A 12124-nucleotide genomic window follows, 5' to 3' on the forward strand; every position below is an offset into this window, starting at 1 on the left:
GCGGAGCGAGGCCGAGGGGGCGGAGCAAGACCGCGGGAGGGGGCGGGGCGAGGGTGATGAGGCGGGGCAAGACGGCTGGAGGGGGCGGAGCGAGGACGATGGGGTGGAGCGAGAATGAGGGGAGGATTGCAGACGGAGGCCGGGGCGGGGCGTGCTCAGCCTCAGGGCTCCGCCTCCTGCCGCCGCAGGCGCGCCCGCCCCGCCTTCGCGCTCCCCAACAGCCGCGGCGGCGGCCGAGCGCGGGGAGGGAGGGGAGAGCGGGTCACGACGCTGCCGGGGCGGGGATAACCCCTCACGTGGAGCAGATGAAAGGGCCGCGGCGCGACGGCCGGGGGAACCGAGTGGAGCCTGCGACCCACAAAGCCGCTGCCGCCGCGATGGGGCTGTGAGGCGTCCGCCCTAGCTCGGTCCTCCGCCGGCCCGCGACTATGCCCGGCCGCGCCCGCCCTCCGCGCCCTCCCGCCGCAGGACCATGAGGCCGCGCTCGGGCGGGCGCCCAGGGGCCCCGGGCCGCCGCCGCCGCCGCCGCCCCCGCGGCCCCCGCGGCCGCCGCCTGCCGCCACCGCCGCCGCTGCCGCTGCTGCTGGGGCTGCTGCTGGCGGCCACGGGGCCCGGCGCGGCGCGGGCCAAGGAGACGGCGTTCGTGGAGGTGGTGCTGTTCGAGTCGAGCCCGAGCGGCGACTACACCACCTACACCACCGGCCTCACGGGCCGCTTCTCGCGTGCCGGGGCTACGCTCAGCGCCGAGGGCGAGATCGTGCAGGTAGCTGCCCGCCGCCCGGGCCCCGCGCCGCCGCCGCCACCACAAGATGGCTCCGGGGGCTGCGCCCGCCGACCCCGCCGCGGGCTGGCTGACTGGCGGGCGGGAGGGGCGGCGAGGAGGCCCGCGGCATCCCGCCCGGGCGGGCGGGACGCGGCCTCCCGGGCGCTACAGTAGGGTCGAGCGCACGTGGGGACTCGACCTCCTGAGAGTCTGGGGTGGGGGAGGGAGCCGCTGGGCATGGCACCCACGTTCAGGCAGACCCCGGAGCCCACTGGGTTCTTCTGTGTGCCTCAGGTGGAAGTCCCGGGAACTACCTGTTGAATGCCAACTTTGGAAAGACAAGTGTCGAGAAGTGGGGTCCTTGCTGCAGGTCGTAGGCTGTACTTTCCATCCAGTGCATGCTCCTTGTGGGAACGCCTAGGTTTGTCTGAGGGACTGCACACCATCAGGCTCTTCCCTTGCAACCTGCCGCCCACCTCACCTGGTTGCTGACCCTTCCAGCAGCGCTCTGGACAAGCAGTAGCGGGCAGGGAAGCAGGCGGAGCTGGCCGAGGAGTGGGATCCGGGTTGCCCTGCAGTGGTGGTGGAAGGCAGCCGTCGCTGAGTGCTTCAGATTACACAGAACCGGAGGGAGACCTCCTGCCCACCCCTCGGCCAAGGACTAATGTGGAGGCTTGCAGATCTCGAGCCAGGGTCGCTTTCTGACAGGGCCTTCACCTTAATGCAAATGAAAGAGGTTTGCGTTCGAAAGGAAGCTGGCTAGGGAGAGCGTTAAGCTGTGTCCACAGTTTGGAGGAGGGACTCTCCCCTGAAGTCTCTGCGGATGGTTAGCTGGGTAGATTTCCCGCTTCCTTGGACATGATTTTATCAACTTGTTAGTAGAGGGCCAGCGCACTTACGACTGTTAATAGGCGTGCCTCTGGTGGGGGTGATTTGAAATGGTTGGCTTGTCTTTGAACCTTTTGGGGTGATGGGATGGCTGCAGGGCCTAAGCTTTGGGCCTTCTGTGCTTTACTTTTGGGTGAGTTACTAAGAGAAGGGGACTGTGTGGACTGACTGCATAGCTGCCTAGAGTGTAGACAGCTTCTTGCTTTCTCCTTTCTGGTGCAGACTCGGAGCCCAACCCCGCTAGGACTGCAAGTTGGCTCTTTAGAGGTGTGTCCTTACAAAGAGGGAGGATGTACCTATGCTGTGATTAATCAGCATTGCCTTACAGGGCTCTTGTCCTGGTCTTAAATTTCTGTCTGATAAATAGAAGGCAAAACACGTTGAGTTCTGTGACTACAGACGTTGTTAAAGACTTTGGACTCTTTTTTCTTTATAATATTAGTATTACCTTCTCTAACATAAAAGCTTTAGAGAGCATGCTTTGTGGACGATTCCTAAACATTTCTGTTGCAGACTTCAAGAATAGTTGAATCTTAAATCTTGTTCCTTGTGACTTCTTGCCTCTCTTTGAGGCTTTCACTGAATCCTGATGGCTTTAGAAATGTTTGATTTACAGCTTTCCAAGGGGGGAGTTGTTTTAACGTGCTTTTTCACTTTTTGAAGGAGACTTTTGAAGTTTGCGATTGTGTCTTAACTTAGACTGTTTGTTCACAGTAGTTTAGCTAGCTATCCATTATGAGTAGCGCTATGCTTTGGAGATAATCTTGTGTTCACCATTTAATACAAAATTAGCAGTTTAAACACACCATTTGTAACTATCCTTGTGAGTAGAGAGATAATGTGTGAATTTGGCAGAAGGAGTCTATTCTCTTTTGAAACTTTTTGAAGTGTTTATCTAACTCTTTTGTAGTCCGTTAACCTACCCCCCCCCCAAAAAAAAAAAAAGTCAACAATTGCTAAGGAAAGAAAAATGACAAATGGCATTTAATAAGTTCACCTGTTAAGCAAACACTAATAGGTGTCCTTAATTCCTTTATAACTGTAGTAATATTGGTGGGCTTATCTGAGCTGTCTGAATAGTCATTCCTTGGTGCATTCTCTATCTTTAATAACTTTATTGTGGTGACCAACTTGTTGAACTGTGTCCCTAGATGGAGTGCAGTGTGACTTTTTGGGCTGTGTTTGTACAAAGGCTGGCATGCTTTTATTCTTAGAATACTACCCAGTTGAAGAAACTGTTGTGGTCCCTGTCTCCTGGCCCTGAAAAAGTTTTTTTTTTTAAATAAGGAAAGCTGATGTTTTAGGACTGCTGGGAGAGAATATAACATTTGTGTGTGTGTGTGAGAGAAATGAGGGTAGAAGAAACAAACAGGTGTTCAGCTTCAGATTATTCATGTTTTCTAAGTACTCTCTTTGAACTTTTCAAAACCTTTTATTTACTATCTTAAAATCCTGTGCGATTTGCATTTAATGTTTTATGGTCTTCAGAGTTTATTTTCCAATAACTAAAGCTAAATAGTAGCACTATAGCCTTGCTTTTGTAATTTCCAGCAGGGTTCTATAACAATATTGTTCTTGGTTAAGAGGAGGAAAAAAAACCTGTTTGAGAGTTTCTCTCCTTTAAGAATTTTAAGATAAGAAATTGGTTTGTATTACTGATCTTTTTTCCTTTTCCTATTATATACCAATGAAAGTATCTGTGTTTATATATGTTTATACAGTAGATACCTTATCATAGTCTGGCTTGCCCAGCTATTTCTAATTAGAGTACTTGTTCAGTCATTTACTTGGGTTAGGGTATGAAAAGCCTGGTTAAGTTTGTGTGTGTGTGTGTGTGTGTGTGTGTGTGTGTGTGTGTGAGAGAGAGAGAGAGAGAGAGAGAGTGTGTGTGTGTGAGGGAGAGAGTAAGAGATACTGTAATTCAAATCTTGGGATGTAGTCACTAGGAATAGTGGTTCTTCCTTATGCATTTTAGGCTTAAATAACTATCCCAAGGTCAACAAGGTAGTGAGTATGAAGATATATATGTATATATATGTATTTGTACATATACATTTATATATTGTGAATACGGTTACATGGGTATTAAATTCCATTACTTACTTGTATTATTCATGCAGTGTTGTAGCCTATTTGCATGTAGGAGTGTGTGCATGCATTTGGAGAGCTGGAGGAGTTAATTACACTTCTGTAGTTCTGAAGCATGGCACTTTAAAGGTTTTTTAGACATATTGATACATATTTCATCTTTGAGGCAATTTGTTGCTGTTAATGAGATCATTATCTGAAACTTTTAGACTTGGCTGTGCAACCCACATGGTTGATGATGTTAAATAAAGAGGCCCCGATTAAACACTGGCTAGTGGCATGTGGATTGGTTAAACAAACAAAGAAAATCTGCATTGCTAGAGATGAAAGATTGTTTTAAAGTGGAAATACATTTTTTCCCTTTGAAGTCAAATATTTAGAAATGCTTGAGAAATTCATTTGTAGAAGGAATTGGAATGATATGTTCTGTGTAACTTTAAAATCAGCCTTTCTGGATCCTAGGTCAGATTTGAACATTAAAAACTAAATCAATTCTTTTAGCTGTTAGCGGGTGGGAGGAGAGCTGGGTGGTAGATTAAAAAGGCTGATTAAGGTCCTTAAATATCCAGTGTTAACTAAAAGTATCACAGAATAATTTTAAGAAACAAATTCCTCTGCCTTGTTTCCCTGTCAGTGTGTTTTTGCAGGTTAGCATTTGATCAAATACTCTCTTTTCATGTCCATTTTAAGTTAACAGGCTGCCTCTAAAAATTGACTTGGCCTAATAGAACAATTACATGCTGACAGCTGACCTGGATTTACACAGAAGGGATTGCTGACTCTCTTGTCAAATGGACCTTCATGGGTTAAAGCCAAGCATTTAATTTGGAGGAAGAATTAGGACTGTATTTTGTGACTTTATAAATTCTTAGGGGCTCTTATTTTCTGTCTTGTACTCTGAGATCTCATGGGACTTACTAGTATAATTTGGAATAAGGAAGAAGTTGGAAGTGGGAGGTAAGTGTGGATTCTGTAGACTAAAGGGAAGGCAGTGATGGCTTCCATTTATGAGTCTGTATTGTACACAAGGCAATGTGCCAATCATGTCATGTGTTTGCACATCTCATCCTGACATTTATTTGGAATTAGCAACTATTTACCCATTTTACAGAGGAGGAAACTGACAGATGAGTTTACTTCTCCAGCCTCACACAGCTAGCAAATGATAAAACCTGGATGGAAACTCAGGTCCGTATGACTTCCTTGATCTTGTTTTTGCCAAATAAACAACTTTGCTGGTTAGGATTTTGTTATTAATTCAAGTCTAATGTTTAATGATCTACTATAGGAGTTCTTAACCTGCTGGTCACAGATATCCAGGGATGTCCTGTGAACCTCCGAATTTATTCACACATTCTTGTGAATGGATACTTTTGTTTTCCTAAGGAGATGTGCAACTTCTTGAATGGTTCTCAAATGCTCCCCTCCCAAGAGGAGAAGAGAAGCTCTGATCTAGTACTTGTAGAATAGTCCAGTACTAAGAATTTGAGTGCAGTGGGGCTTAGGCTGGTAAGAGTGGGAGGACAGAAGGCTGCATATTTGTATGCCTCCATTGAGCATATTCTTTTGATGGACATTTACTGAAGCTCTGTCCTGTATTGGTGCTGTCTTCTGGTGTTCACAGTGTCTCATGGTGTTCACAGGCATGTACGTGGATAAATGATAATCCTTCCTGACTGGGTTTTGCCATAGACTTGAAGCCCTTAGGCCCTAAGGCATCCATTATCTATAATGAATTAACTTCTCTCCTGTGCATCTGTCTTCTACTGGGTATGCCTTGTCCTTGGGAGAAGTGCAGAAATCGTCAATTCAAAGAATTTTCTGCATTTAGATGAAGTGCAAGAAGAGGATCTGAATGTAGGATTTGGGAGAATAGTATACTTGTGTTCCTTTCTACAGTTCATTGAAAAATGAAGTGATGTGTCTGTTGGCATTGAAATGCTTTAAGAGCAACTCGTTACACCTCCCTTGTGGACCTAAACTCTAAAGGGATACTGTTTGTTTTTTTTCATCCCTGGATCCATCCCTGACACCCCCATACTTGCTACTTATCACTTTATATTTATTTAATGAATGATGGATTTAGAGTGGACATCAGGTAGACACTGATTGTCATGGGTTGGATTACTTAAAGAAAACAACTTTGTCTTACTTCTCTAATTAACTCCAGGATTACTTTTCCTTTTTGGTTATTTCCAGAAGTTTGCTTGGTTAGATGGAAGGGGTAGCTGTCTCTGGTTCCAATAGACCCACTGTTATCATAATACTGGGTTACATGGGAGTGATCTATATGGGGTGTGTGCATTCCAGGGCAGGATACCTGGCATTATAAAAGTCTGAAGATATCCTTTTCCTGCTAAAAACGGAGTATTGAAAGAGCCCTAATGGACACATGCTATGGATAAAAAATGCTTGATTCGCTTGTGTCCCTGGAAGTAACTATAAAGCCTTGGTATTCAGAAAAGCATCATTAATCTGAATATATGCTATGTGAAAAATTTTGTTTATGATGGTGTTTTCCCTACTTGGAAGAATGTGGATTTATAGTTCAAGGCAAAAGTAGTTTTTAAATCAGTCTTCATAATCAAAAGAACCAGTTGCAGTCCTTTAATGTATTAGTTAGATAAGGAGACCAAAATCCAGAGAGGTAAAGCATCTTACTTAAGGCCACATGGAACAACCCAGGATTAACGTTCTGGTCCTCTAATTTCCAGGCTGGAACCTTTTGTTCTCCCTGGCTGCATCTGAGCAGAGGGTACCAAGGAAAAGCAAATGGAGAAGGATTCTTTATGATTAGGTATATTTTTGAGAAAAGCCAGGCATTCTTCAATTGTTTATTGAGTTTAAGTGGTTGCTTTTCCTCTCTAATTAATTTAAATTTTGAGTCTGTCAGTCTTGGTCAGAACTTTTAAAAACAGTTTCTAATTAAGCGGGCACATACTTGTAGTCCTAACTACTGGGGAGGTTGAGGTAGGAGAATCTCAAGCCCAGCCTGGGCAACATAATAAGAACCTATCTCAAAAGAAAAAAATCTACTAATGATCAAGGGCTTACTTACCATGTGCCAGGCCCTGGGCACAGTGCTTTGCTCTCATTTAACAAATAAGGTAGGTGACATTTACTAGGTTTTCCGATGAGGAAACTGTGAGTAGAAGGTAAAGTTACCTGTCAGAGTCATTGAGCATGTCAGTAGTAGAGCTGAGATTCAAACCCTGGTCTCATGAATTCTAAGACATTTCTGTTTTCACAAGACTGCTTCACTTGGCACTTTCTTGTGATGAGGTTATCAAATTGAGGGTGGAATTTAAGAGTTGAGCTTAAACCTTGAATGATTGATCAAGAAATGGGTCTATAAGATCAACTGAGGAAACTCCCTACCCTCACAAATTTATTTCCTTCCTTCCTTCCTTTCCAGCTTGCTTTCTTTTTGTAATTACAGAAGGCTCATTCCAACTTGTTTTTTCCACTAAGAGCCAGGCTGCCAAGTTTGGAAAGAGGGACCAGTGACTTGAAGTATACAACTGTCACTTGATGACACTTCCGTTGTTTTTGGCTATTGGGAAAGCTGGAACGGCTGAAGTGTTCTGGCATTTAAAGGGATTTCTGGTGTGAGACACACCTCCTTCCTGTGGCTGATTTTTTAGAGCCATTTGGGAGTCTGCATGGCCTTCTCCAGAGAGGTCATGTCCTATGTTCATTGCCTTTCTTACTTTGCATAGGCTGCACATTCCCTAACTCTTGATTAAAAGACTTTAAGAACCCAAAACTGGATTCTCCCTGTTCTTTCCATTGGCTGACATTCCGTGGTGCCCTCTGTTCACCAGACCCTGCATGGGGCGAAGCAGGGAACATGGATGAGTAAGACTCAGTCCCTGCCTGTAGGCAGCTGAGTGTAGGGAGCCAGACTCCAAGCAGTTACCTTGCACCAGGACTGATAGGACACAGCCCACCAGGGCTACTACTGAGAAATGCCTGGGAGAGGGAACTTGGCCCTGGTGCTGAGTTTGGGCCTGGCAACCCATTGTATATCACAACACAGTATGTGAATTTGAACAGTCTGGCCTTTCCCCCACTCATTTTTACTTACCTGTGAGGTTAAGGCTGATAACCCCTTTGTGGAGACATGCCTTTGTAGCTGTCAAACAGAATAGGCAGGAGGTAAAGAGTGGAGACTCTTTGTTCTATTTGTAGCCTGAATGAGATGTTTTAAAATCTGACTTTTAGCAGCTCTGTTGACTCATGATAGTGTGAAAAGAATAAGGTCAGCCGGCCCATTGTGGTTCAAAGGAGAGCATTTTATTTTTATTACTCTTAAGATGTGTCATAAGACTTGATATTAATCCTTCTTCTCTTCCCAACAGCCAGTGTGATATGGTTGTTTGGATGTGAGAGTTGATTTGGTGGGGGAAAAACAAAACAATACAAACAAAACAAAAACTTTGGTGAATCTTGGAAGTTTGATGTGAAAATGTGTGTTGGAATGGGGACTTGTGGCCTCCTGGGGCAGAAGCTGCTATATTTTAAAACTAAAAGAGTAAGGATGGCTCAGCAGTAAGTGTGTATAAGATTGCATCCAACACTAAGGATTTGATTAGAACTTGATTTCTGTTTGAACTTGAGTTAATTTTAGTATGCTAACTTGTCAGCAATTACTGAATTCCTACTGAATCCCTACAGATACAGTTTGGAGAAGAAAAGTAGCTTTTATGTATCAATGATCTATAGTTGTGACTTACAGATGTTATTTCTCTGATTTCTCCCATACAAATGTGGGCTGCCCAATTAATTTTAGTTTATAAAGGAAACTGAGACTGAGCAGCTAAGTAAGCTTCTTGAGGCCACAGAGCTGGGATTAAACTTGGGTCCTTTAAAGCCAGTGCTCACTGCCCCCACTTGACTTAGGACCCAGATGTATTTTAGTGAGATTTAGGCAAAAATGTTAGAATAAACTAAATTTTCATTACCTATGGGCAAGGCCCAAACTTTACCTTTAAAAAAAATTTGTAACTTACTTTTTTAAAAAAATTGTAAAAGTTAACACATTTGTTATGGAATACTGGAAAATATAGAAAAATGTGAAAAAAATCCTACTATCTATGCATAATTCTGTTAACCTTTTTAACACTTTTGTGTTTTAGAAACTCTTTAATTTTTCCCTCATGAGCTTATAGGGATCTTAACATTGGGAAAACATGTAGTGCTTGTAACCCTTTGTCTGCCTTGAGTATTTCCTGTTAATAAATATTCTGAAACATTTTTAGTGACTGTGATATGTTCTTATTTTCTGTTGTTATAAGTAATGCTATGAGGAACAACCTTTGCATTCTTTTTTTTTTTTTTTTTTTCCTTTTTCTGTTCTGGGAATGGAACCCAGTTCGTCCCACATGCTAGGAAAGCACTCTACTGAGCTACATCTCCTGCCTCTTTATGTATCTCTTGATTATTATCATAGGATTTCTAGAATTATGGTCACTAAGTATAAACATTAAGATTCTTGCTACTTATAGTCAGATTGCTCTGTAGAAAGGTGGTTCTAGGTCAGCATACCTGTCTCTCAACATGCCCTATTCACAATGGGTAGTGTCAGTTTCTTAAAAAAATCTAAGTAACGGCATAAAAATATCAAAGTCATAAAGTGAAAGTCTACATATTCCTGTCATTTAGTAAATAGCAAAATCCTAGCTTTTTTTTTTTTTTTTTGATACCAGGGATTGAACCCAGGGATTCTTAATCACTGAGCCACATCCCCATCCCCTTTTTTAAAATTTTGAAACAGGGTCTCGCTAAGTTGCTTAGGGCCTCACTAAGTTGCTGAAGGCTGGCTTTGAACTTGTGATCCTCCTGCCTCAGCCTCCTGAGTCTGGGATTACAGGTGTGTGCCACTGTGCCCAACACTAATCCTGGCTTTTGTCTCTGTCATAAGAGCTGAGTTATGGCTAATTCTGTGTAGGAACTTTGCATGGTATCTGACTCCCTCCCTGTAGGTGTCTCTGAGCACAGTTCAGGAGCAGTAGGTTGCCCTTTTGCTCTGGGCAGGGGTGTGGTAGCTGTCTAGGCAGATGGCATTGCTTGGAGGCCTAGAGGAGACATCGTGGCCCAGACCACTGTGCTATCTGTAAACCCTGTGGCAGCAGATTGTTGCCCAGGAGGGTGCTACTGCATTTGCTGTTGTCTGCCCTGCCTCTTTCCTGTGGAGTAGGCTTATGAACAGCTTGGGCTGGGAGGAGCCAAATGAATCTGTCTTCGAATTCAAAGTGACTCTGTCAGTTCTTGGTGGGTTTAGATGCAAGTAGAGCCAAGCACCAGACTCTGAGGGTGCATCTAATCGGCAAGCCTATGGGATGAAAACAGCTTCTTGGTACTTTGTTCCGTTCCTCTTAAATTTTACATGCAAATTAACATGTTGAAAAATTAGAAGCTCTGGCAACATGGGTCCCCATTCCCATGTGGTAACAGCCTGCTGTAAGTAGCACTTCAGATGGGGCATGAGCCCTCCAGGTCATGAGTCCCCTTGGCATCACCCAGCTTGCTTCTCTCATAATTAAATTTGCCAGTGCCTGGTTCCTGCAGGCATTGAAGTTTGCCATCCTTTCTATCTCTGAAAGTCTCCTTTCTCTCCTTCCTCAAACATATTCATGTCAGCTGTCTGTCAGTGGACCCCAGGAGCCTCAAGTTATGCTGCTGGTTAAGGCTGAATTGGCCTTGATGTGACCAAAGTGCTCTTTTTACATTGGTGTGGGTGCTTTCATTTTCTTGGATTTCTTTAAGGCGGAAGTCTCAGGGTCCATGCCTTCATAAGGATCTTTGCCCCTTCTTTCTTTTTGTTCCTTGCTTCCTTTTAATTAGAAGAGCTACTCTTTGAGCTGAAGGGCACCTTGAAAATGGCATAGTTTTGCCCTCATGATAAGGGAATTGTGGGCAAGAACTTCCTGTGACCAGTGGGTCACAAGAGACGTTGGTATTAGAACTCTGGTCTTGGGGATTCCTGATGGTATTCTTTCTAGAGCAGCATTCTACTTTATGGTTGCGTGTAGAAAATCTTCCATGAGCCTGGTGCTTTAGGGTCCCTGATGTACTTCAATTGTATCATCTTGGTTTGTCTTCTCACCTGGGAGTACATTCTGCCCAGAAGACTGCCATTTAGGTGGTCCTGGTTGCCAAGGCTTGTCCCATACTTGACACAGAATGCTTTTCTTTGCACCTGATTGTATATTTTCCCTAAAATGCATTTGACATTGTGTATTGAGCTCCTGTATGTGATTTTTGGAATATTACAGGGTACCTGAAGATGTGGCATCTTTTCAGAAAGTGCCTCGGTCTTGGAGTAGGGAGTGAGCAGACAGCTAATGGCACATAAAGACTGTTGCAAGCTTGACTTGCAGAGGTATTTCAAAATTTAAATCAAGTAGCTTGTGGCTGAGTCAAAGGGAAATGCTGGTGTTCTCATGATGACACTTGGCTTGCTCTATCTCTTGCTGACCTTCTTAATGCCAATGTTGCCTAAGCCATCTCCCTTTCTCTCTTCCCATCGTCTCTTCCTTCCCACCAGCTTCATCTTTCTGAATTAACCTCTGATCATACCAGTCCCTTGATCAAAATCTTTTGTGATGTCTTGTTGTTTACTACTGAGCTAAGAGCCTGGCTGGCTCTTCAGTCTCTTTCATTGTTGCCTCTGGGACTTGGGCCTGTGTGTTCCTGCCCTTGTTTCCTGAATGGGTCCCAGTTTTTCTTCCCTCTGTGCTTTCCGTTTTGATTGCCCTTCTGTGGAAATGCATTACTGCACCTCAACATTCCTGAACGCCATTTTTGCCTTCTCTTTACCCTCTTCCAGTTTTCCCACTTGCAGCCAAACTTATAGTCATTCCCATCAAGCATTTTCTAGTTCCACCATCATGCTTCTCTGAGCCGGAGCATGCCATCTTCCTGTCGAATGAACTGAAATGCTTCTAGAGCTTAATGCTTCAGGATAGCATAGTGAGGGGGATGTCAGTGTGGCCAGAAAAAGACTTGGCTCTTTGAGGGAGAACTTTCTATGATTGTATCAACTATTCACAAGCAGTTTTCAGACGTGGGTGTGTCCTAGGACTATTCCAAATAGTCGGGATGGACCAGACTCTCAAAATAACTTCACCTTGCCTGTGCTCTTTTGGAGGTCTGGAGAAGGGAGGTCGGGTGAGGAGATGGCATCCTCTAACTCCTTCCAGCCTGCTGTGTGACTGCATGGGTATGTTCTAAGAATACTAGAGAAGGTGACATCACAGCCTGACTGTAGACTTTTAGGGATGTATTTTATTTAAATATGTGTAATATTTTGGTGTCACTTTCAATGTTTTCTTCCCCCTTTGGTATCTCTGGCATGGGTCTTGCTCTTGTGTTTAAGTGCTA

At 44.4% G+C, this 12124-nt stretch overlaps 1 protein-coding gene across 1 annotated transcript in view; it reads left to right on the plus strand.

Moving 5' to 3' along the window:
• The first annotated feature begins 235 nt into the window (after nucleotides 1-235).
• Znrf3 (zinc and ring finger 3) overlaps nucleotides 236-12124 on the plus strand; it is a 143333-nt gene continuing 131444 nt past the window's right edge. Inside the window, exon 1 of the mRNA XM_047562219.1 lies at nucleotides 236-763. Within this exon, the coding sequence (XP_047418175.1) occupies nucleotides 473-763 (291 nt within the window). The 5' untranslated portion in view covers nucleotides 236-472. The remainder of the gene's footprint in view (nucleotides 764-12124) is intronic.

The sequence above is a fragment of the Sciurus carolinensis genome, chromosome 8, assembly GCF_902686445.1.
Source record: "Sciurus carolinensis chromosome 8, mSciCar1.2, whole genome shotgun sequence".
In the NCBI taxonomy this organism is placed as follows: Eukaryota; Metazoa; Chordata; class Mammalia; order Rodentia; family Sciuridae; genus Sciurus; species Sciurus carolinensis.